The sequence below is a fragment of the Cetorhinus maximus genome, chromosome 16 (genome assembly GCF_964194155.1).
Source record: "Cetorhinus maximus chromosome 16, sCetMax3.hap1.1, whole genome shotgun sequence".
In the NCBI taxonomy this organism is placed as follows: Eukaryota; Metazoa; Chordata; class Chondrichthyes; order Lamniformes; family Cetorhinidae; genus Cetorhinus; species Cetorhinus maximus.
The window spans coordinates 68,913,201-68,940,634 of record NC_135894.1 but is presented as its reverse complement, the minus strand read 5'-3'; the positions used below and the strand labels follow the sequence as shown (position 1 = coordinate 68,940,634).

The following is a 27,434-nucleotide window of genomic DNA, read 5'->3' as shown; positions in this document are numbered from 1 at the left end:
GAAGCTGAGGAAAGCTGGGATGGACAGGAGGCCAGAATTGGAGGAGTGCAGAGCTCTCAATGGGTTCTGGGCTGGAGGAGGTTACAGAAATAGGGAGGCATGCAATGATCTTTAACATAAGGATGAGAATTTTAAATTTGCGGAACTGCTTAACCCAAAGCCAATGTAGGTCAGTGAGCACCGGGATGATGGGCAAGTGGAACTTGGTTAGAGTTAGAATATGGGCGGCAGAGTTTTGGATAAGCTCAGACTGACAGAGGATGCACAAGGTGAGAGAATGCCCAGGCGAGAATTGAAATAGTCAAGTCTAGAGGTAGCAAAAACATGGCTAAGGGTTTCGGCAGCAGATGATCGGAGGTAGGGGTGGAGACGGAGGATCTTACAGAGGTGGAAGTAACTAGCATTGCATGGATCTGGCTCCATGTGCCTTTTGGGTGCCTGGGGCACCTGCCTAAACCAGGTGTTACACCCCTTGATTATACTAATCAGGGACTGAACCCCTGTTCTGGACACCAGTGGCAAATTGGACAAAAACTGCGTGGCACATATTCCGGGCATATGCCACTCAATTTTTCATGGTCTACATTGCTCGAACCAGCCTGCCGAAGAAGTAAGTTTTTTCCTTTTCTTACTCATCTGAATGTAGAACCATGAAGAGTAGGACTGCTGCTCCTGGCTCTATAGCATGACTGTGGGCTGCTACCAGCTCATGTTCTACCCCTTCCTATTTACCTCCATGTCCACTGCACCCTTGCCCCTTCCCATCAACAGCTGTTTTGGGACACATGATCATTGCCCACAGCTCACTATTTAAATGCAGCCACAGATCAGTGCCCAACTTCATACTGGCACAAATCAGTGCATTCCAATCACTTTATTGACTTCACAGTTTCACAGTATTTTTACAGTGCAGAAGGAGGCCATACGAGACCCATCGAGTCTTTACTGGCTCTCCAAAAGAGCATTCCACCTAGTCCCTTGCACATTCAGTATTTCTTTTTATTCATTTACAGGATGTGGGCATCACTGGCTAGGCTGGCATTTATTGCCCTTCCCTAATTGCCCTTGAGAAGGTGGTAGTGTGCTGCCTTCTTGAACCCTATCCTTTTGTCCTTGTTCCACTGACCCCTTTACTCAAAACCTATGACATCTCTAACTTCTCCCATTTCTGATGAAAGGTCATGGACATTAACTCTGTTTCTCTCTCTCCCTGTCCAGATGCTGCCGGACCTGCTGCATTTTTAATTGCTATCATCAAAGAATGTGGGCATTGCTGGCAAGGGAGCATTTATTGTCTATCCCTAGTTGTCTATCCCTAAATACGATTGAGAAGGTAGTAGTGATGAACCACTGCAATCATGTGATGTAGGTACACCACAGTGCAGTTAGGGAGGAAGTTCCAGGATTTTGACCCAACAACGATGAAGGAACTGTGATTAATTCCTGGATCGGGATTATGTGATCTAGAGGGGAACTTGCAAGTGGTTATATTCTCCTGTATCTGCTGCCTTTGTCCCTCAAGGTGGTACAGGTTGCAGGTTTGCAAGGTGCTGTCAAAGGAGCCTTGATGAGTTGCTGTGGTTCTTTTTGTAGATGGTACACACTGCTGTCACAGTGTACCAGTGATGGAGGGAGTGAACGTTTAAGGTGGTGGATGGGGTGCCAATCAAGTGGGTTGCTTTGTCCTGGATGGTGTCAAGCTTCTTGAGTGTTGTTGGAGCTGCACTCATCAGGCAAGGGGAGATTATTTAACCTTTTCTTTTCCAAAGATTATTGTATTCATAAAATTTGTAGAAGTGCACAACAAAACATTCCAACTTGAAAATTACAGAAAGTGCAATAAAATTCGACTTGTTTCCATGCAGTATATTTCACTCTAGGTGTCTCTATACAATTGTAATACTCCTGATTTTTACAATATACATTCCATCTCAGGCAGACAGCCTGGGGACAAAATGTTTTAAATTGAAAAATTACAGAATTCAATAGAATTCAACTTTTCTCTATACAGCATGTTCCTCTCTGAGGGGCCTCCATACAATTTCGATGCTCTTGATATTCACAATGTACACTCATGTTAGGCATATAGCTCAAGGTTCTACAGATTTTCTAGCCCCTTGGTGTACTATGTCTGAAAGATCTTAGACAGCAACCTTTCCCCAATGCGCCTCTGCAGTGGCTGCCCCAAGCTTTAGTACGTCCCTCATCACACAGTCCCGGACCTTGGAATGTGCCAGTCTGCAACACTCGATTGAGGACATCTCCTTGCACTGGAAGACCGGGCAGACCAAAGTGCGCCTTTCACTGAGTTGATGGTCCTCCTGCCGTACTCCAGAGAGTATTTAAAGATACTCCTAACTTGTGTCTTCCTGGTTCATATATTAGCTGATATTGTTAACATTTCTCTCTCTCTAGGTAGTTCCTTTCTCCCCTTCAAATTTGCTGTCATTATCCCTCTCCTCAAAAAAAACCCTGACCCCTCCACCCTTGCAAACTATCACCCCACCTCCATTCTCCCTTTCCTCTCCAAAGTCCTTGAATTGGTTGTTGTGTCTCAAATATGTGCCGATCTTTCCTGAAAATGTATGTTTGAATCCCTCCACTCAGGTTTCTGGTCCCGTCACAGTACAGAAAAGGCTCTTATCAAAGTCACAGATTACATCCTATGTGATTCTAACAAAGGTAAACTTTCCCTCCTCATCCTTCTCAATCCGTCTGAAGCCATTGACATGGTTGACCACACCATCCTTTTCTAATGCCTCTCCACTTTTGTCCAGCTGGATGGGATTGCACTCACCTAGTTCCATCCTTATCTATATAATTATAGCAAAAAAGTCACCTGCAATGGCTTTTCTTCCAGCTGCTACAACGTTATCCTCAGTCCCCTCCTAATTCTCAGCGATATGCTGCTGCTTGGCAACATTATCCGAAAAAACAGCATCAATTTTGACAATGCCCAGCTCCACCACCTCTCTCTCTAGCATTCCAAGGTCATTAATTTATCAGGCTGCTTGGCCAACATCCAGTACTGGATGAGCAAAAATATCCTCCAGTTAAGCATTGGGAAGACCAAAGCCATTGTCTTCAGTCCCCACCACAAACTCTGTTCCCTAGCAACCGATTCTATTCCTCTGTCTAGCAGCTGTCTGAGACTGAATCAGCTTGTTCACAACCTTGACTCTAGGATGCACTTCTGCCAAATATTAGCACCATCTATAGACCACCTATTTCCACTTCAGTAACTCCATTCCTACCTCAGCTCATCTGCTGCTGAAACCCTCTTTCATGCATTTGTTACTTCTAAACTTGACTGTTCAAACACACTCCTGGGTAACCTTCCACATTCTAACCTCGTAAATTTGAGATCATCCAAAACTCTGCTGCTTGTGTCCTTACTCACATCAGCTCCCATTCACCCCTGTGCTCACTGACCTACATTGGCTCCTGGTTAAGCAATGTTTCAATGTTAAAATTCTCATCCTTATTTTCAAGTTCCTCCATGGCATTATGCTCCCTAGCTCTGTAATCTCCTCCAGCCCCTCAACACTTAGATATCTGCACTCCCCAAATTCTGGCCTCTTGAGCATCCCCGATTCTAATTGCTCCACTGTTGGTGGCCATGCTTTAAGCTGCCAAGGCCCCAAGCTCCAGGTTTTCCTCCTGAAAGCTTTCAATCTCTCTACCTCGCTTTCCACCCTTAAGGTGCTCCTTAAAGACTATCTTTTTGATTATGCTTTTGATCATCTGTTATAATGTCTTCTTGTGTGGCTGGGTATCAATTTTTGTCTGAAAACATTCCTGTGAAGCAACTTGGGATATTTAGTTATGTCAAAGGTCCTATTAAAATACAAGTGGTTGTTGTGTTGTAGTAGCTGATGGACTGGCTTTGGTGAGTCAGAAGGTGAGTTACTCGCCACAACCTCTGACCTGCTCTTGGAGCCAGAGTATAACAGCTCAAGCCTGAGTGTTGTTTGGGTCTTGTAGCAAGCACCCTGGAATTGCTTCATTATCAGAAGAGTTGTGAATAGAACTGAACACTGAGCAGTCATTAGCAAGTATCCCACTTGACCTAATGTGGGAGGGAAGTAGCTGAAGAAGCATTGATGAAGTAACTGAAGATGGTTAGGCCAAGGCTGCTACCCTGAGGAACTGCTGTAGCAATGTCTAGGGCTGAAACAATTGGCCTCCAGAAACCACAAGCATCTTCCTTTATGCTTGGTATGACTCCAATCAATTGCGAGTTCTCCCCTGATTCCTGTTGACTTCAATTTTGCTAGGGATCCTTGATGCCACACTCAGTCATATGCTGCCTTGGTATCATAGGCAGTCGCTCTGACCACACCTATGGAACTCAGCTCTTCTGTCCATGTTTGGACCAAGGCTGTAGTGAGGTCTGGAGCCAAAAGGCCCTGGCAGAACCCAAACTGAGCATGGGTGAGGAAGTTATTGGTGAGTAACTGCCACATAATAGCAGTATCAATGAGGCCTTTTGTCACTTTGCTGGTGATTGAGAATAGACTGATGGGGTGGTAATTAATTGGGGATAGGACATACCTGGATAATTTTCCATGTTGCCGGGTAGATGTCAGCATTGTAGCTGTACTGGAATAGCTTGGCTAGGGATATGGTTAGTTCTGGCTGTTTAGTTGTCCACCACTATTCACGCCTGTATCTGGTAGAACTGTAGAGCTTTGATCTGATGGATTTTTGGTATTAGTTAACTCGTGTATAGCATACTGCTTCAGCTATTCAGCATGCATGTAGTCCTGGGTTGTAGCTTCACCAGGTTGGCACTTCATTTTAGATATGCCTGGCAGACTCTGCTACACTCCATTGATCTGGAGTTGGTCCCCTGGCTTGATGGTAATAGTAGAATGAAGAATATGCCAGGCCAGGCCATGAGGTTACAGATTGTGGTTGAATACAATTCTGCTGCTGCTGATGGCCCACAGCACCTCATGGATGCCCAGTTTGGGCTCCAGTACTCTTCTGAATCTATCCCAATTAGCATAATGGTAGTGCCCCACAACACAATGGGAAGTGTCCTCAGTATGAACAGAGGACTTCTGCTCCAGAAGAAGTTACATCATGTAGATTGGTGAAGACGAGGTCAAGTAAGTTTTTCCCTCATGTCCATACTCTCACCACCTGCTGCAGGCCTGCTATGTCCTTGAACATTGAAGTCCCCCACCCAGAGTACATGCTGTGGCATTGCTACCTTCAGTGCTCTTCCAAATGGTGTTCCACATGGAGGAGTATTGTTCATTAGCTGAGGGAGGGCAGTAGATAGTAATCAACAAGAAGTTCCATGTTTGGCCATGTTTGACCTGATACCATGAGACTTCTTGGGGTCCAGAGTCAATATTGAGAACTCCCGGGGCACACTCTCCCGACTGTGCCACCACCTCTGATGGGTCCGTCCTGCCAGTGGGACAGGACATACCCAGGGATGATGATGGAGGAGTCTGAGACATTAGCCTTAGGGTGTTATTGTGTGTGTGTGACTATGCTTGACTAGTCTCTGGGAGAACTCTCTCAATTTTGGCACAAGACGCCAGATGTCAATGAGGAGGACTTTGCAGGGTCAACTGAGCAGGACATACCACTGTTGTTTTGGATCACTAGGTTAGTGCCAGGTGGTCCAGTTTTTTCCTTATTAATTTTTTTCATTGTGGTTTGATACAACTGAGTGGCCTCCTAGACCACGTGAGAGGCAGTTAACCCAGTAACCTCAGTGCATGTCAAACCGGGTTTATAAAATGTTGAAAGGATTTCTTTGACTTCCTGGGTTCTCTAAAATTACTCAGTGCTTGCTCAAATGTGCCGAGCATCTGCACTTGCCTGCCTATATTCTCAACAGTAAAAATTTACTGGCAAGGAGTAGAGCTCTGATTAAACATGAGGCATACGAGCACAGAGCTTGCTCTTGGATTTGACAGCATCAATCACGGCTAAACAATATAAACAAGGCACGCGGCTGCCATATGAAAGGACTATATTTATGGTTAAGCTACACTCTAATGACTGAAACCTGTTATCACATGATTCCCAAGGAGCTTCAAAAGGTGAATCTAATATCTTACAAAAGGCTTTGACAACATAGATAATAACTTCGGTGATTTTATTTGAATTCATTTGTAGTTTGAGTCGAATGAGAGAAAAAAGTACTAAGATGGAGTTCTGCTCCCTCCTCCATACACTGCTGTTGGTAATTGAAAGTAGATTTTGTCAAACCATTCTTGCCACCATATCTTTATTTCTGGTGTCTTAATAAACCACAACATATCAATAACAACAAATTTTACCTCTGCCTCATTAATGAAGCTAAAGTTTGCTTTGCACTCAAAAAGTCAATTTGCTGAAGCAGTCTAAGTGGGGGGTGGGAGGGTTACTGGTACTGAATAAAAGATTGCAAAAGGTCATTTTTCAATCTAGTGAATTTCATTAGCATTTCACTGGTTCATGGAGCAGACAGTATGTTGTGAGTGTTACATCAGTCAATTATATCAGTTCTACAGAAATGGTGAGACCTGATGCTTGCTGCTTTTATAGGCATAAACTTATTTTGCAGCTAAGTACTTCATATAGATGAGAACGATCCTGCTGGTGGCAGGCTTGATAGATGGTGTGTGCGGAAAATATGGCGTGACCTGCTTCACGACGGCGAGAAGGCAGGTCGCAATGCTCCGCTCAGCCTGCCAAAGGCGAGCCGTGTTTCCCGCCATCGGTCAGCAGGGAGCTAATTATAATTAAAATACCATCCCGCCAGGCTCTTGGAACCCCGCCGTATCATCCGTCTACATCAGCGGGAAAGCACCCCGACGTGTTTCACAACAGCACGCAGGCAACGTGTACTTGGCGGCCTTCACTTTGGGGGAACTGAGGTGAGTGAGCAGCAGCGTTCTCCACAGCTCGCCCGTTATTTACAGGCCTCAAGGGCACCAGAGGGCGGAGGCAAGTGCTGGCCAGCCTCAGAGTCAACCACTGTCGGTGGGGGATGGGAGGAGTCAAGTGCTGCCCTGGCACTGCATCCCATGCACAGGCAATTGAGGTGGGGGACAGGGTAAGCAAGGGAAGTGGCCACACATTCAGGACACTTGTATGAACTGACCATGCCTCTGCAACTGAGACAGATCAGGCGCAGCCACAGTGATATGATTGGGGTTGGGCTCCCAGCCTGCCCGACCATGCAAGCAAGGCGGAGGCACCAAAGGGCCACCAAGTGCTCCATACCCTTGCCCCTCACCCCCCCACCCCCACACAGACTTCACGTCCGCCACCACTTTATTGGACCGTGCAGCAGTTGGACTGCACACGTTGTACAATCTCCTTGCCAATGCTGGTCATGTAGCAGTCACTGCTGGAGGTGGTCACACCCCCTTGCAATCTCAGCACCCTGGTTTGGACCAGTATCCCCCATGTCGCAGTTTGACAGGGCAGCCATGCAGCGCACTCATCTCTGGCCATCCGAGGGGTGACCAGCACTCTCCGGGAAGCATTAAGGGGCGGTCACACAGGGCCAGGAAAGGTGCTAAGTACAGCCATGATAACCACGTCTCTCTTTCTCTTTCATGCTGCAGGAGGACCACATCAGGATCATGGATCCTGGTGACCTAGCTGTATGCCTGATGGCCTACAGAGACTGTAGAAGATGGAGGAGAGAGTGACTGAGGCATCTGACCGCGCAAAGGCAGGAGCAGCAACCTCATGAAGAAGGGGCAGCAGGGGCTCCCGCACACGCTGCCCAGGAGCGACAGTGAGCCGTGGCTGGTTGGCACCTAGCGACACCCAGGGTCTATAGACGCCACCTGCCATTCCTGCAGATGACTGAGAACCAGTGTCGCTGACGACTGCGCATGACTAGGGACCTGGTGGCTCACATCTGCCACTTACTGCAGGACTTGGCGCCAAGGGGACATGGAGGGCATCCATTGCCAGTGGCTGTGAAAGTGACCGTGGCGTTCAATTTCTACGCCAGTGGCTCCTTTCAGGGCTCCACAGGTGACCTCTGTGGGATTTCACAACCCGCCACCCACAAATGAATCCATGCGGTCACAGACGCCATCTTCTCAAGGACACACAACTTTGTGCATTTCGCCCAGGACTGGGAAACGAGGATACAAGGGCCATTGGATTCACCCTGATCTCGGGATTCCCACAGGTGCAGGGTGCGATTGACTGTACTCATGTGGTGCTCAGGTCTCCGTCGCTACACTGGGTGGACTTCATCAACCGCAAGGGCTTCTGCTCACTAAACGTGCAGCTGGTGTGTGACCACCTGAAACACATCCTGCAGGTGTGCTCACGGTTTCCAGGGAGTGTGCACGACACCTACATCCTGAGTCGCTGTCAGATCCCTGCAGTTTTCCAGGGTCCACAGAGGCTACAGGGTTGGCTCCTCGGTGACCAGTGCTACCCACAGAAGCCATGGCTGATGACACCCGTGCAGCGGCCTCAGACTGCAGCAGAGTGGCGCTATAATGAGGCTCATGCTGCAGCTCACAACTTGGTGAAGCAAACCATCAGGATGCTGAAGATGCGGTTCCGGTGCCTGGATTGGTCTGGCAGAGCCCTGCAATACAGTCCACAGAGGGTATCCCTCATCGTCATCATCTGCTGTACCCTTTACAACTTGCCGCTGCAATGGGGAGAGGAGCTGGCTGAGGAGGAGATGGAGGAGCTGGAGGCCTCCTCGCCTGAGGAGGATGCTGATGGGGATGAGGGTGAGGGGATCCTTGGTGGTGATGATGTTGGGGATGAGGCTCTTGCACTGGCTAGATGAGGCAGATGTGCTTGGGAGGCCCTCATAGCTGCCAGATTTGTGGAGGATGATGACGACATGCAGTGAGGTGTCCCCATAGATCCGCACATCGCAGTTGTGAACGTTTGACTCCAGTCTGGCTTATAGCAGCGCCAATACCCTCTGTGAGAATACTCCTGTCAATGGAGATGTAGTGGAGGCCCTAATAGTTGCTCAATCACAGGAGGATGATGACCACATGCACTGAGGACACTCTATAGATCTTCACATAGCCTCTGAGAATGTTTGATTCTGTCTGGCCAAGGGAAGCTCGCTTGCACTCCATGATCAGGGCCATCTCAGAGACACAGCATGAAACTTTAGATGCATCTGATGCTGTGCCTACCTTCAGCACCTCAGCCCTTCAGGAGCTGGTGCACAGCATCACTGGTCACAGATGCTGGTGGGGTGGGGTCCAGCCTCACCTTAAAGGTGCTGAGAGCACACAGAGAGTATGAGACAATTCTGTGGCACTTGCCCACTACATTCTAGCAGCAATGACCAGCACTGCCGAGGTACAGGCATCAGTAATGTTTCCAGGGAGTGTGAGGCTGGACCATCACTGTGGTCTGAAGGCTGCACAGAGTACAGGGAAGAGGCCCTGGACTGAGACACCTGCCTTTATCTTGTGCAGAAAGGTTTCATATCTGGGTGACAAGAACACTGCTCAACAGAACAAGGAGCCACAGGCAGGGAGACATTCTTAGGAGTTTATTGACAGTAGTGAACAGTATGCACAGGTGATTGACAACCATGGCCAGGCTGTGCAATTACTTTTACCTAACTTTCCTAACCCTGCCGCTACGTCTTGGTGCTCCCCGGACATCCACAGCGGAAGTGGAGGCAGCCTGCTGACTGTGTCACCCTGTCTCTGATGACTTTAGCAGGCTTCCTCTGGAGGGTCAGGACTTGGTGGGCCCCAGCCTGCTTTCAGGTCCTGCTGTGTGGCAGTGGCACCTTCCTTGGCCTGTGAAGCTGGAGCTGCGGAGGTCACAGGAAGAGAGGATTCGGATGGGCCAGACACTCCCAGAGTCACCTGGGTGGATGGCTCTGGAGCGTGCACCTGCTGATCCTCCTCCCTATGGGTGCCCGACGGTCCCTGGCTGACTCCGTGAGCGGAAGGGGTAGCTGGAGTGAGATCAAGCTGCCCAGCACCCCTCTCGCATACACACTATTGGAGGCCAACTACGGCATCAGCGATGAAGTTAAGCCCGCGCAGCAGTGCAGGAGTGACATCCTGGACCAAGGTCTCTATGGCGGTTGCCATCCTGCCAGTGTTGACCTCAGTTCAATGCCGGCCCTATCACCTCAGCCTGAAGATGGACAGACTCCTCCATTGTGCCTTGCAATCTGAGGAGTGCAGCGGATATTCCTTCCTGATGTTCCCGAGCTTGCCTTTACAGCTTCAGCAACTGTGACATGACCAAGTCCAGAGGCTCGTCATCTGACTCGGACTCAGCAACGTTCTGGCCTCCAGTAGTCCTCCGAGTGCTGTGCACCTGGGAAGTCGCTGCCTTCGCCTGCTGTGGATCAGAAAGTGCAATGTGCTCAGGATTGTGATCCGAGGCTACCCTAAAGCTAATTCCTACCGAGGTGTGTGTCTCTGTCCTGGTGGAGGGTTCGGGCAAGTTCTGTGATGGGATTTCTGGAAGGGTGCCTCCAGATTCCTCTTCAGAGGTTTCTTCAGGGCTTGATAGGAGGCCCTGGGTCATGGACTCTGTTGGCTGTTTGGCAGATGTGCCTGCGAAAGCAAGGGGAAATAATTAGTGCATGGCAGTGGCCTGTGAAACAGGACACATCACTCACAGCATGGTCAACTGATGGATGTTGTACTGCTGGATCCTCACTTGGTAGAGCAGCGCCGACCTCACCATCAGCACAGGACTGGTCCCGGTCATTACCGGCCAGCTGGATGGCTCTGTTTTTGAATTCTGTCAGAACTTTGATCTCCGGCATCCCTCCACCTGACTGAGATCTTTCCCTCCTGTTGTGAGCCAGTTGTCCTGCATGGATCGAAATGGGGAGAGTGTATCAGGACACCTGCCAGGCCAGATGATAAGTATGCCTGGCCAGTGTGGGTGGTGAGTGGTCCCATAGACAGGATGAGGACAGGGACGGTATGTGTGAGAGAGTGAATGGTGATGTCTCTTGTACTGGCAGCGAGTGAGGGCCCTGTGGATGTTTGATGGGTTTGTGAGTGTTTGAGTTGGGATTGATGAAAAGAGTGACTTACCGTGGCAGGGCAAAGGAGATCATTCATCCTTCTGCGGTACTGGGTGGTTGTTCTCCTCTGCAGGATGTTTGCACTGACCACTGCTGCCAACGCCTCCCAAGCCGGGTTAGTGACTTTGTTGCCCATCCTGCAGCCAGAGCAGGGGGTAGAGCACATCCCGGCAGGCCTCCACGGCATCCAGCAGTCGCTCGAGGGACCCGTCATTAAGTAGGAGGCTGCAGTCTTTTTTCCCTTTGCTGGCCATGTCTCCCAGGCAACAGTGGTGAGCTGGTGGCGATGAGCGCTTTGCTGGTGGCTGCCTTTTAAAGATGACGACAGGCATTATGCAACAGCGGGGTGATGGTGGGCAGGCAAATGACAGCCCGCTCACCATGGAAACAGCTCGTTTCGCAGGAGTGAATAAATAATGAGGCGGGTTCAGGATGATACAGTGTGAAAACCCGCCATTATTGTGGGCGGGTAGGACTCCATTTTACAATCACCATTAGTGCAATCCTCACTTCTGCAGGCCTCATATCTTACACAATACAATACTAACTATTCTATCATGCCAAATCTGCCTGCTCACCACCTCCCCTGTGAAAGAAAACATGCTGCCCATCACAGGCAGAGAGGGATGAAGTTGTGTCGGGTTTCTGCACAACATTGATCCTTTATTCCCCTACACACTCTGCATGGCAACTGCAGTTGCTTTCATCAGCCATTTATTTCTGCTCTACAATTACACTAAAAGCTAATTCCTGCCTCTCTCAGCTGCCAAAAATGCCACTTCAGGAAGATGAAGCCATCTTTCATAAAAATACAGTGCCACTTGATCTGACCTGAACAAGTGCCAGCTCAGACACTGGCACTGTGTGGACATTATAGGGTAGGTTATAGAAAGGGCCTTCACATATTGAACGTGACAGGTGAAGTTGGCTGTTTCACGCCGCTACTATGCAGTAACAACACGAGTGGTATTTGTCAATAACAGGATGCAGCCATCAAGCCAAAAAGACTTCTGCCTATCACACAAATGAATATTGTGAAATATAAATTTCAGTACCAATGTGATGCTAAGTATGTAGACCTTACATCCCAAAGACTGGCAGATTGTATCAAACACATCTCCCTTCTGCTGTTCGCAAGGTGCAGACTGTACCCATGCTTGCAAAACTCAAAACACAGTGTACAACATCAGATGTGATTCTGTATTTGGCCAATATTTGCTAAATAATCCTTAGTGAGCTAAAAATTACACTGACAACCAATTTAAGATTGTCAGTCGGGCTCAGTGTGGTGCATTTGCATGTACTGGAGCTACATATATTAATACACAGGACCCTGTTCTTTGCAGACAGAAAGAACATGTACACACATTGCACCTGTTTCAGCTAAACAAAATAAGCGTTAGCCATTCACTGGTTCATTCCTCGGGGCAATGTCTTGACCAATCAGGGTCAAGCTGCCTGTTTTAAATTTCAAACAATGCTTGGCAATTAACTATCAGTCACCATTAACTAGTGCATTCTCCATGGCAATGCCGCCACCAATCAGAGTCCACTTGCCAACCAATCAGTACTTTATTCTCATACAGTATAAAGTTGTTGCTTCCCCTGACATTGGTACTCTTGCAATTATCCTGATGTGTGCAAGATGAAAATCTTCGACAAAATGTCTTATTTCATCAATCCACATAGTAAATTACCAGTCAAGAGTGTAAAACAGTAGGGCAAGGGGGAAAGCATGCTAGAGGGTGCGATCACATACTAACTCCGCTGCAGAGGACTCAAATGGTGAGTTCAATTGCCAAGGTTACTGACAAAGCTGATGGGCATGAACCAGGAAATGCAAGGGGCACCAGGTAGCCTGCCAGTGAGCTTGTGCACCCAATGGCTCAGAGCATGCAGGAATCCAGCTCCAATTCCTGCGCAAAGCACAGAGAACATTCTGTCCAACATGGACCAAGTACCCAGCTTCATGAACTTGATAGTTGTGCTTAACATGATGGAACAGCCATTGACACCTCTGATAATTTCCACAGCAGCTCACACTTCTGAAGTGGAAACTCATATGGCGGAGGTGGTGGTTGTGAGGGCTAGACATCTAGTGTCAACAGAGATTTTATGAATGTCATACCACTCTATCCTCATCCAGAATGATAGGAGTGCTGAGATTCGACAAAAGAGACACAGCTGTATGTAACTGTAAATTGTCACTGAGAAACAGATGGGAGAGACATTGTTCTAGCTGTAAATGTTTTTGATGAACGTGGGAAATAACCTTGGAGTGATATATTATACAATTTAGTAAGAAGAATGCATAAGGTTATTATTAAGTGACTATTATAAAGCTGAGAACTGGGTCCTAATGAAGGAAAAGCAGGGGGTCAATAGCTGGGATTTTCCCTGCCCGTTGGTGTCGGGTGTGTTCGGTGGCATGAGCGGACAATATGGCGAGAAGGCCAAAAATTGGTTTCATGACATTTGTGAAACCAGTTTGCATTTGTCCACTCTGTCCGCCAATGGCGAGTCACATTCCCCGCCATTGGACATTGGGAAACTCATTGTAATACATCAGCATATCATTATAAGGCCAGCCCGCTGGACTCATCCCCCCTCCGACTGGACTCATCCCCCCCCACCCCCGCCGGATTGTCCACCCACATCGGCAGGAAAACACACCAACGTATTTCACAACAGCATGTATAAGGCGTGCACCTGGCAGGCTGCACTTCGCTTAGGACTTCAAGGTTTGTTTGCCTACCTTACTTCGGTCAGCACTCGCAGTCATCAGCGCCAGGCTTCACAGACAGCACCACATCACTTTTATGGGGGCTCACAGATAGGTCTCTAGCTACCAGATCAGCCGTATGTAGGTGGCTTTTCAACAGTTGCAGGGCTGGGTCTTGCTTAGGGTAAGGGGAAAAATGGCCTAGGGAAGGGAAGAGGCTGCAGGATGAGGGCTGCACTGGGGAAGGAGGGTAACCCAGGGTGCATGTGGGGGCACATGTTGATCTGTGCAAGTGGCCTCAAGATGGTGAGGGCTGAGGAGGCAGTCTCCAGAGGAGGTGAGGCCAGATGGACATGTGAGGGTATGTGTGTGAGAATGGGTGATGATGTCCCTTGAGCTGGCAGTGAGTGAGATGCCAGTGAATGTGTGATGGGCTTGAGTGCCTGAGTTAAGAGTGATGAGATTGTTGCCATACCCTGGCGACATGGATGAGATCATTCATCCTCTATCTGCATTGGATGGCCAATCTCTTCTGTGCGATTGACACTGATCACCACTGCCATTGCCTACCAAGATGGAGTGGTAATGTAGCTGCCTCTCTTGCGGCCTGAGCAGGGGTAGAGGATATCACAGAGGGCCTCCACAGTGTCCAAAAGGCGCTCGAGGGTTGCAGCCTTCTTGCCTTTCGGGGCCATGTCTTCATTGTCCTGGGCTGGAAGCACTGAGCGCGGCTTCACTTTAAATGTGGTGCCTGGCAACATGAAGTGGCGAGGTGATGACATGGGGGGCAAATGAGAACGTGGTTCCTGGGAATGCATAAGTAATGTGGCAGGTTTGGGATGATAAGGTGTGAAAACCCGTCATTGTGGCCAATCAATAAAACATTGTTTTACCTGCCCGCTGCTGCACTTAGTGCAAATCTGAGACGATTCTGCTCAATGCTTTGGGACACCCTTGAAAGAAGGGCACTGAGTATTGGAGCAGAGGACAGAATGACTAATGCTCAATTAATGAAAGGGTCTCATTTACACTCAGAGTACTTTACAGCAAAACACTAATAAGCAGGGTTTGCGGCCCATATGACTGAAGATTTGTGCCTTTGAAAGGAAATGGAATATGCGCTAGTTAGAAAAAGATTATTTCACCTATTGCCGAACAGTGACAGGTTGTATGGGGCTATGTGGAGTTAGATTTGACTATTATCAACTTAAGTGGCATGTACATGACATGGGCTATAGTGAGAAAATGCCAAAACTGATTAAATTTTACAAATTGTAATGCTTGAGGGACAATATTCTCTTTATTACCTTCCAATTTTATTACAGTTATGTTCCAGTATCAAAATCTGACTTCAGAACATATTTTACAATGTTTCATATTAACGTAGAATTAAAATCTCACTCTAGTTTGGTGATTCAGTGATGCAATGCCTATTCTTTTGAGCTGAATTTGTCTTGTTGTTCCCACCAAGGAAATTTTCAAAGTGCCAACTGAAGCACTGTTAGACAAGCAGGAATGTCTCAAATACGTAAATACTGTAAGTGCTCTGATATAAGTAATTTATTGCCTAAACATCTAATTTATATTACTACATTTACATAGACACCTTGCAGTGTTTCCTCTATTCTTTCAATAATGCATTAGACCATCTTACCTTACACACATCTTCTCCCTTATAGGAGAAGGTGGCCCAAAATAATTAGGAATCAGGGGCCACAGGTGGTTGGTCTTCAACAATAGATCTCTATGTACTCATCAGAGAAGCTTTGGAGGTTATCGACAGCCATTCAACCAAACCTGTTAGGACAAGAGAAAGACAACATCCAGTCTCAACCTGCAGGTTGCCTGGACCACTTGTCATATGTCTTCTCAAAAAAAATGATTTTATGATTATTAAAGGTTATTAATGCCCAGTTTCATTGGCCTGGCCACATATACTGAACAGATGTCTCCAGACTCCCAAAGCAACTGAGCTCCAGCCAAAGAAATGTTGGCGACGATTAAAGAAGATATAGGGATAGTTGGAAATCCAACCAGAAGAAATGTGGTATTGATGTAAACACATGGAAGGAAACCATCAAAAATGGCCATCTGCATCAATCTGTGTGGATGCAGGGAACTAATGAGTTTGAACAAGATCAAACTGCAAAAGAAGGGAAACGTAGATAGAGGAAAGAGTGTCAGCCTGCTGCTACTACACCATCAACTGGATTATAGTTCATATGTCAGGTTTGTGCTAAAATATGTCTCTTTAGGATTGATTAACAAAAAAGTCTAATTTCTCATCAAAGAAGCCGCCAATCTTAAAATTTATAACTCTTATGCTGCAAAACTATCTTATTCAATAACCATGGGATGGACAATGATTTACTGTACTGGTAAAGAAATATATAAATAGGCAATACAATGATAATGAATATGCACATTTTCCAAGTGAACGTAATTAATTTAACTCAATACAGAAAAAAGATTGTTTGGTGGTAATTTCCCAAGAGCATACTAGCAGTAGGGAATCTACCAACGTGTACTTAAAAAACTTTCCCCTTTATTGTAAACCTTTTTATTTTGATTTTCAAGTGGGTGGGTGTACTTTAATCATGCCATACTATAATGTCATTACCATATTTACTGTGTTGTGGGATCCTATTTCTTGAAACAAGTTAGGGAAAACTTAAAATAATTCTCATTACCAGACTTTTACGTTCTGGCGATAGCAGGACTGGCGATACCAACACTAATGTTCTTTAGGGAAGGATATCTGCCCTCCTTACCTGGTCTGGCCTACATGTGACTCCAGACCACAGCAATGTGGTTGACTTTCAACTACTCTCTGAAATGGCCTAGCAAGCCACTCAGTTCAAGGGCAATTATGGATGGGGCGAGAAATGCTGATCTCACCAGCGACACTCACATCCCATGAAAGAATAAAACAAAACAATCAGAGTAATCTCCTAGCCACAGTTCCCAATAGAGCGGCTTGGACACTGGAAGTGTACATCACAGATTACAGTACAAGGGTAACGGTAAATTAAAAGCAAAATATTGCAGATGCTGGAGATCTGAAATAAAAACAGCAAGTGCTGGAAAAACTCAGCAGGTCTGGCAGCATCTGTGGAGGGAGGTACAGAGTTAATGTTTCGAGTCCAATATGACTCTTCTTCACAACTCAGAAGGGTAACAGGGCAACATATGCTGCTGCCTTTAGACTTCTCGCTGAGGCTGCAGAATTGGACTATTATTCCTCTCAGCTAGAGATAACACGCTAATTTAACTGCTCCCAGATGGGATAATTTTCACAGCTGATAGAGAATCTATTTATTTAATCATTGGCAGCAGTGTTCATAGCATTTAAGAAGGGTAGGATCCAAGAGATGAGAACCATAGAATAAATCAAATCTTGCAAATGGGTGGATGAGAATAAGAACTCATTCTTTTTTGGGGTGTCGTATTTTCAAACTCATGAAAGAATTATAAAATTCCTCAAAAGGTTTACATTAAGAATGTAACTGCTTTTCCGGTTTCCATATTCTTATTTGAAATGTTCACACTGGAAATCATTCTAGGCTGTGGCGTAAGACAAACACTAATTTATTAAAAAACATACTACTAAGTGCTTGCAAGACAACCTAGCAATACAGGATGGCTAAAAGATCTTTGCATTCGCCAGACATGGTGCTGAATAATACCATCTTTTTCTAACTCCTTTTCTGGTAAGCACCAGTTATTTTGTTGTATTACAGTTAACACAGTGCCAGAGATCCACAAATACTTTGCTCAAATCTGTAAGAGCAGGACTTTCCCTTCATTGGGCAGGTGTGGTGGGTGGGCTCGGGAGCGGCCACGAAACAGACCGCCACCCGCGATCGGGCCCCGGCCGCGATTTCACGCTAGCTGGCCAATTAACAGCCAGCTAGCGTGAAAGGCGCACTGAGAACCTCAGTACTGCCAGGGTGGGGGGCAGGAGGAGCACAAGCACTGAAGTCTGCGCATGCGCGAGGGAAGTGCTCACTGAAAGCTCCCTGATGGTACAAAGCTGCCTCAGGGAGCTGAAGAATTTTACAATGAAAAATAAAGATTTTAAAAATAAGGGAAACATGTTCCCACATGTGACATGAACAGGGACATATTAAAAACGAAGTTGAAAAATTTTTTTTCAATAACCGTTGGAAACTTCATCCCGCCCGTGGATGGTTTCCTAAAAAACGCAAAGGCCGCTTGGCCTATTCGCCCGCCCGCCAATCTTAAGGTTGGACGGGCAGTGAAAAATACAAATTAATTGCTAGTTTAATGGCCTTAATAGGCCTCTTAATCGTCGGCGGGCACACTGCCGACTCGCACACGCCCTCCTACTGAAATATCACGTGAGTGCGCGATGACGTTGGGATGCTCGCCCAACGTCATTGCGTACTATTTTACTCTCGATCGGGTCAGGCATGTGCCCACCTGCAGGATGTAAAATTCTGCCCTAAGAGTGGGATGTTAAGTTGACTAAGTTGATAAGCTGAAAATAAAGTGTGCAGAATTATCAGTAAGAACATGGGGGCATGAATTTCTCAGTGGGAAGAAAGGCAGAGGAGGCTCTGGAAGAACAAGTGTAACCAGTGGTTTTCCGCCAAGTGGAAGAGCCCTGCGACATTGACGCCATAAAGCACAAAGAGAGATAAACCTATACAAATCATTTCTTAGGCAACATCTAGAATGTTGTGTCCTTGCCTTGGGAGAGATGTCAAAGCTATGGACAGAAGAGGCATATTGAGATTCAAATAATGAAAGGGTTGAGAACCTGGGCCTCCTTTCACAGGAACAAAGATGGTTAAGAAGAGATCTGACAGAAGTGTTCAAAAGTATGAGGGGTTTGTATTAGGTAAAAAGGGAAAATGTATTTGCACTGTTTAGGGGATCAGCAATTGGTGGGCATAAATTTAAGATAATCATCAAAGGAATGAAGTGAGATGATAGGAGAATTCTGTTTCTTAGGACATGGAAAGCCCTATTAGAAAGTGATTGTTGCCAATTCCATGACGGCATTTAGAAGGAGAGAGGATAAACATTTGTAAAAAAAGAAATTAAATAAATGAGGAATGGGCAGGGGAATGAGAATAAATAGTTGCCTTTTTCAGAAATGGGAATAAGAGGTTATCTCTTTCAGAGAGCCAGGCTAGGCAGTTAGGCCTCCTTCTGCAATTATGAAATTACAAGGAAGTAAAGTTCTTGAGTATGGAGAGGACTTTCCACTGGCCATTTGGGGCTGATGCACTTTGGAGCTTCCACAGCAGTGGGCCACCCAACCAATTATTATGATGATTCCATCACTAATTATGATATGTTTTCTTCAATAGGTGGCCAGGAGTCATCCTTCATTGTACTTCCAGTCGCAGAGCAGGAATCCTGCAATTTCAGGCTCTCTAAACCTGAAGCACCAGGGTGAGCATTGATCCAATATGACCCTAGCCTATGAGTCTATTGCCTAAGTACATAAACAGAACAAAAATATACATTGACTATAAAATATAGAACTGACATGGAAAATAATAAGGACCAATACAGAAATATTTTCCTTTTTAAGGATCACATAATGCAATACCAAAACAAAGGGCAGAATTCTGCCTTTGTCGGGCAGGCTCAGCGGGGGCGGGTGGGAGTGGTAGGGAAGTAGGCCGCCCACCGCAATCGGACCGTGACCTCAATTTCACGCTGGTGGCCCAATTAAGGCCCGCCAGCGTGAAACACGTGCTGCAGCGCTGCCTGCGTCGGGGGGAAGGAGGGTGAGCGCGCACAGGAAAAGCTCCCTGAGGCACAGGGAGATGAAGATCTAAAAAATTAAAAATAAAGCATTTTAAGATATTAAAAAAATATGTCCCCTCATGTGACTCTGTCGTATGAGCAAGGAAATGTTAGAAACTAAATGAAAATGTTTTATTTTTTTTATGATGGATCGAAACCTCATCGCAGCCATGGATGAGGTTTCGCAAAATGCTTGGCCCTTTCGCCTGCCCGCCAACGGTAAGGTTGGATGGGCAGTGAAAAATTTAATTCAATGAGGTTGTTAATAGCCTTAATAGGCCTTTTAATTGTTGGCGGGCAGGCTGTCAACTCCTGCATGCGCCCGCCGACCGAAATATCGCGCGAGTACACGATGGCGTTGGGACGCTCGCCCGACACCATCGCACATCATTTCACGCTCGCTTGCGTCTGGCGCACACCCGCCCGATGAGCGAAAAATTCTGCCGATAATTGTGTTATGGTGGCAAAGACTAGGTAGAAGTTGCAACCTTTAAAAACGAGTCCATGAAAATAAGTAAAGCCTATTAAACATAGTGAACTCACTAAAGGACAAGGATAATTCATAGGCCAGGATCTTTAGGTCGGTGAGTGGTGGGGGGGTGGGGGGGTGGGGGCCTGCTCGCTGACATGACAAATGGTGCGGGATGACATCGGGCAGAACTCCTGCACTCCGCCCCCGCCCCCCCCCCTCCCTCCCCCAAACCCTGACAGGGGGATAATTCTCCCCATAGAGATATATTGTTTTTATCACTCCACCAAAAACCCTTCAAGGTGAACTAGCTGGAAGGACACGAAAACACATGAGCCAAGATTTTACAGCCCCACCGCAGCGTGTCTCCCCCCACCAGCGAATGCGGGGAGCCATTTAAATCTCCATTCAGTTCAGCGGGACTGTATTAACCTGCCGGGCGGGAGGAGCCCTAAAATCCTGGCCATGATAACGTATCAAAGTTCAGAACCAAAAAAGACTCTATGGTACATCTGGCTAGCCCCAAAAACTAATACCTCTCAATTGCTCACACCCTTAAATATCTATCCAAATCATCCTTTATTTGTTCTCCATTTCTGCGTCCACTCTGTGGACAGCTCATTCTACATGTCCAGCACCCACTGCATTTAGTAGTTAAATCTAAACTGTCTGTGAACCTCTGCTCTTCTAAGCTTAAGCTCATGACCCCGGTTCCACAGCTTGTGGCAATCTCAGGCATATTCTTCTTCCTCTTCAGTTCTCTGCCCGAAGGCAGGTCCTTGGTGATTATTCACCAAAACCAGCAGAGTGCCATGATTTTTTTACTCAAGATAGGGCAAGGGGGAAGTTCCCGAATATCCCTCTGCTGGAATGGAGACCAAGCCCCATGCTGTTGGCGTTAATCTGATCCATGAGCTAGTCATCTAGCGAACTGAGCTAACCAGACCCCCTCTGGTACATTATTGGAACTTAATTTATCTGTTCTTTTAAAAATCTTGAACACTTGAACAATCTCTTCCCCAATCACTCCTCCTAGGTAAACAATTTCAAGCTGCTCAATCTGTCCTCATAACTTAAATGCCTTTAGTTAGGTATCAGTTTGGTCATCCTTTTCTGCACTGCCTTCAATGCCTGGATATTTTGCTGTAGACACAATACTGCCAAATATTCTCCAGCATTTTTTGCATGGCTGACAGCTTATGAGAATAAATAAAGCTGCTGCAGATCTCTTTTTCAAAATGAATCTGTCTTTTACCCAGTTTAAACTGTTGGATATCTTGCTCTGTACATTAAATAACCCTAGGAGTTTTCTTAAAATTCAAATATGGATGAAACATAAAAGTGGGATGCCTGGGCACCAAAACTAATTTTCCTTAAAGAACTAGCTCTCTTAAACCAGCTTATTAAGAGTCCATTCCAGCATTCAAAAATATATGTGAGTTCCAGTCATTTCTACTTCTGGTTCACCAGCACCAGACAGTGATACACAATAGGTTCAAATACATTGCCCCAGGAATTCTTCAAGATTAACCATTTGGAACAACAAGAATATGTCAGTCACCCTTTTTCAGTGACTGCTACTGCTCTGTCGTGGGGATGCTGATTAAATTTCCCATTCAGAAGCACTGTGAAAACCTGCATTTGACTGACATAAGAAGATAAAGTGCATATAACGACATACACGCAGAAAATACTAATCCATTAAAGCTGACAACATTTAGTGATGTTATCTAATCAAACAGTGATAGTGGATCCATTGAATGGAATTTGGTTGTAAGAAAATGTGACAGTAAGCAGAAAGGGACAATGATTTCATCCTCATACAGTGCAATGGATTCTATTCTTCTTCAGCAAGAGTGCAAAGTGGCTGAAAGAAAATTGGTAGCTTGTGTTACATCATGCCCAAATGGCAAAACTCAAATATCCTATTCTATAGAACTGTAAACAAGTCAGATTTTAGATTTCTAATAAAATCGTGTGTTAATTATGCTATAGTAAGAGTCATCTTTACTTAAGCATTTTGGGCTGCTGTTGACACGCTTAAGCAGCAGATTAATTCTCCCAGTCTCGTCATCACAGAAATCATTACATTATTTTTAATTCACATGTCGGTACAATACCTCAGGAGTCAGCAACAATAGGGTATACTTAGTGCAAATGTTATTCTTTGCATATCTGTTTTATGCTCCTTTTCCACCTTGATATTGTACACAAAGCTGCTGTGTTTCAAAGGTTATCACAGAAAGAGTGAAATTTGCTAAATTTTTACAAATGAATTTTCATAGATCTGGACATTGTGGAACCTTGCTGCATGCAGTGTCTTCAATGCCTGGATATTTTGCTGTTAACACAATAACTCAATACTGCCAAAATGCCATACCACACCAGTTCACTTTTTTATATGGCTGGTGGCCGCGTTTCCTATATTACAACAATGATCACATTTCAAAAATTACTGTAAAGGACTTTGAGATAACTTGAGATCTTAAAAGGCACTATATAAATGCAGGTCTTTATTTTCTTTCTTCTATAATAACTTGTCTGTACAGAAATGAAAAATCATTGCCATGGTCATAAGTTTCTAAACCTAACTACTAGAGAAATTTACTCAAGTAAAGTTCACATGTGTCTGATACAGAACATACAGTTTCTTCATAGGCATTTTTACCCAAGTACAGAGAACTTGGGCTCAGGTTAGCAGAGCAAGATTTGGGGACACTGCTGGAGGTTAGCCAAGTAACACTGCACTGCCTACTGGCATAGAGCACTTGTATCCTTCCTGTCCTAGCAAGACCACAATACTTGTTTGACAAAGGCTTTCTGGATTATCTGAAGTTGGGTAGAAAGTATTAGCTCCAAGAGACAAGTCTACTTATCCAGGTTTCATTGGGCAACCAGACTGTCTGGGAATGACCTGGAACTTCAGACCTGCCTGGTTCAGGAATCAGACTTTACAGTCTGTCCCTGAGGTTGATTTATTTCTGAAGGTTTGCACTATGTTATATATAGAAAATGGTCAGTTTTATTCCCCATGTTTATCTCTTGCAATTTAAATAAATGCCTGAAAAAAATCAAAATAAAATAGCTTAATATACTCCAATTGATGTTAATGTGCATTTCATTGACGGGCAATGGAAGCAGAAAAGGATAACCTTTTACAGCGTCTTCAACAACAATCCAGTAACTTTGGAAGTTGAGGTGTTTTTCTTATGCAGACTCTTCTTTAAATCATATTTTCAATAAAAAGATAAAATGGGAAATTTGTAACATAGTTATATAGGCTATCTGCAACAAATTAAATGGACATTCAATTTCAATACAACTTCTGATACAATTATTTAAATTCAGATTCAATATTTAATTGTAATTGGTTTATGAGTTACAATACTAAACAAGGTGAGTTTTTAACTTTATTGATTGAATTTATTTCAGGCACCATGAACGTCAGTGGACAGAAGCATGAGTGAGGCCACATTTTCTTTAGAGTTTGAGCAAACTGTAATTCATTCATTGTAAAAATTTTAAAGACGTGCATAAGTGGCACTCATCATTTCTACCTTACAGTATTTATATAACACCTGTACAGCATGTATCTCGGAAACTTTTGAAAGTTAATTCATAATGAATTGCTTTCTGTGTGCAAATATGAAACTGACAGCTAGAATGTGTGTGGAAGAGTTGCTGCCATTTTGTAATGCAGGTAATTGATTCACTGTATAAATCAAGGTCATTTCATAATCAAAACTGACACTTCAACACACACACATAAATATTAATCCAAAAACCAGCAATAGTATATTTAGTCTAAGAAACTACAATTTAAAATAACTACGCCTGAAGTAATAACTACGATTCTAAACAAGGCATGGTGTACACATAGCAAATCATGACAGCACAGAAAGTATAGGCCACTCTTCTGGCAACAAGTTTTAACCACTTTTTTCTAAAAAGTAAACTTCCCATTCCTCAAAGTTTACTATGACTAAAATGCTATGAAGCAACCATTGCTTTCTTTTAGTTGTAGTTGCTGTATCTATGTTGACCCTGTGGCTGAAGAATCTAGAATCATGAATACCCTGCTTGGGAACACCTTTGTGCTTTCTTTAGGCTTGCATTTTCAAAACTGGACACTCGTCAATTTTGATGAGACAGTGTCTTTGGGTGACTACTATGTTGTACCAGAATGAAAAGTGAATGCTGTGGTGATTATAAAACATGCTATAGCTTCCTATAGGATAACAAATATTGCCCAATTTTTAGAAGTCAAACATTTGTTAGAAAGTGGATGTTGTCAAATCAAAGCAAACTTACAACGTGCTGGCATAGCTAAAGTGACATTTTCTCATCACAAATAAGGCTCAGGTTTGTAAAAAAAAAATGTGTAAGTTGTAATTAATTTTTAAAAATCATAAGGGTGTTTTAGATATATCACAAAATTAGAACTTTAAATTAATTCATTAATATGTCCAGTTTCATAGAATCCAATTAAAACAACTTTGTCAAATTTGTGTTGGTTTAGAGACATGTACATTTTATTGGGATTTTTAAAAGAACTAAATACAATAATATTGAAGAGGAGTAGATCCTTAAGTATGTAGCTTTGGTTCTGATAACTGCAGCAGTTCAAGAAGGCAGCTCACTACCAACTTTTCAAGGGCAACTAGGGATGGGCAATAAATGCTGGCCCAGCCAGCGAAGCCCACATCCCATGAATGAATTTTTAAAAAATCACTTACTCCTCCATTTCTTGAAGATATTTGTTTTGATAAGCATTAAGTTAGATTTTTACAATATTTTAATAAGACAAAAAGAGCACCATAGTATTTAGAGATAAAATAAATCAGTAGTGCTGCATAGTTAATTTTTATCCTCCTCAAGGCTGAACGATAAAACTTGTATCATCTTTTGGTTGGATTAAGCGATTGTCACATCATGCTTATTATTTCAAATCCTTCTGCACACTTATACCTTCTTAGAATAACCATTCATTCCCCAAACAGCCTGCAAGTAAACATTTTACCAGACTGATGTCAGACTACTTGACTATTAATATAAAATGTTAAAGATATGTTATGGGCAATTTTCTCACATCCTGACCAAAGAATGCAACATCTTACCCATTTTTCAATTCTAAATTTCGGTTATCTTTTAAAAAGAAAAGGTAAAATCTTACCAGCAAGATGGAATTCGGTGACAAAGCGAATTATGGCACAAATCCACTTTAATTTCATTTTCTTTTCTATGTTCTTCCCTTGCTTTTTTCCACTCAGGCCTTCTGTTCCTCACAGTGATCGGTGACTTGGTTTCTGTTGTGTGTTCAGGAAGTGGCTAGCAGTTGAGCTTGTGTACAGCCTACATGCTCTGAATGCGGAGATCTATGTGCTGATAGCAAATTTATGAATTTATTATCCTTGCTTTATTTTAGTTAAACTTCATATATAGTCACAAAAACATTTAAACTAACCCTGGATTTCTTTTACTGCCACTTTCTCTGCAGATTACTCCACCTAAAGTCCTAATTCTTTTTGTTTAGTTTCATTCACTTCACTGGTGTGTACCTTTTTGCAGTATTTATTGTCCTGTTGTCTCACTTAGTTATTTACACGTATACTCTCATTTTCAGGTAAATTAAAAAGCAAATTCAGTAAATACATACAGTAAATAAATTCAGTAAAAAACAAATGCATAAATGCGTATATTTGTCACAATATTTAATTTTGGTGCATAGTGTCCACACTGACAGATCAGTCAGCAGAAATGGTCCAAAAATTAATTAAACGCCACATACTTAAAATTAAAGCAGTATTAATTATAAAATCAATACTGTAACCTCAGGTGTCAGTTTACTGTGGATTCTATTATTTCACTACATTGTAATTGCTTCAAGAAAACTTCTATTCCATTTATTTGTTTTGAGATTTGTAAAAGAGAAAAGGGTTCTGGAAGGAAACAAATTATGTAACCAAAAAGTACTACAGACTGTGGTATTGCTTCTTCACAATTCACACTAAACTCATGGGGCAGAATTTTACGACAGCGGGATTTTACGTTCCCGCTGTCGTCAATGGGATTTATAACGGCCTGCCGCATTTTACGGCCCCATCCCCCTTGAAACAGGGCCGCAAAATTCTGCCCATGGTTTTTTTTCTATTTAACTTACCTATGGCTTAAGCGACCACGTTTGCAATAGTTATAGTTTTGTCTAAACAGAATGTGAAGTCAAAGGTAAACCTCTTTTTGATGGTCTAAGCATATGGCGCATGCAGTACGGCCATGGGAACATCATAATTATGAATTCTTCTTCATGTCACACTTCAACCTGCCTTGGACATTAATTACCAGTCCTTCATTGTCAATAGTTCAACGTTCTGGAGTTCCATACCACAAGGACTGCAGTGGTTCAAGGCGATGATCCATCAAAACATTCTCAAGGTTACCATATTTTATTTCACACAGCTGCCTTCATATTGATTTATTGCAGCAAGTTTGCAATTATTGTGACTTAAAATAGTTTTGTTATTAAATTCCTGTTTAAAAATTATAAAATCTATTCCCACACATTGGGCTCTATAATTCTGATTTGCTAATAAAAGTTTTGCCCTCCGATGGATTAACACACAGTGCAACCCAGCTTACTACTTGGCTTCATTATTAACTAACCAACAAGGAGGGTGATGGGACCATTTTCATTTACAGGGAGATAAGATTTTCATAGGTCGCTTCCACTGAGCAGGAGCTGGCTGGAAGTGATCCGAAGCCTGAGCTACTTTTACTGTTTCTACGTAATCAGCTAGTTGCCACTGCTTGCTAATTGAAAGGGGTGAGAAACCAGAGTCGGACTGGATCTGGTCTGTAAAAGCAAAGGAAGACAGGGCAGACAGCCACCGAGGTTTGGCTGTCAGGTGTGCTCGGATGTTGTGTGGCTCGGGGGAGTAGCATAAAAATCATTGAAAATCTTGCCTGTGTGGTTTCTTGTCTTTAAGGACAGTTAGTTCAACTGCTCAACACCTCAGCCTATTGAATTTAATACCTTGACGCTAATGAGATGGAAATATTGTCACATCGGCACTTGCTTTAGTTTGCTATGATATCGGACTATCCTCACCCTGCCCTGACTTAGCAGTTTCCTCATGCTGAAAACGTTGCTCTTCCTTTTGACCTTTGGTTGGCCTTATTTTGGCTGGCATGATCCATAGACAGCATATGTTTCACTGTTTACCTTTTGGAGCTTTTTTCTCTGTTATCATTGTTGTAGATCTTAGATGAGGTTGTCTTTGGTCAGGATTGATAGATACTGGTGGTGTCTAGGCTGTTGGCAAGCTTTACCTTTTATTGAACATTCTGCTAACTATATACAGTACAAGGCTTAGCACGAGGCTTCACATAGAACTATCTCTCAGCATACACTGTTGTCATGTGATCTTACACCACTGATG

The 27,434-nt window shown here is 44.2% G+C and overlaps 1 protein-coding gene across 1 annotated transcript in view; it reads right to left on the bottom strand.

Moving 5' to 3' along the window:
• Positions 1 to 25,339, bottom strand: part of cd247 (CD247 molecule) — a 132,684-nt gene extending 107,345 nt beyond the window's left edge. The window contains exon 1 of the mRNA XM_078559991.1: positions 25,172 to 25,339. Within this exon, the coding sequence (XP_078416117.1) occupies positions 25,172 to 25,229 (58 nt within the window). The 5' untranslated portion in view covers positions 25,230 to 25,339. The remainder of the gene's footprint in view (positions 1 to 25,171) is intronic.
• Between the last annotated feature and the right edge of the window lie 2,095 nt (positions 25,340 to 27,434).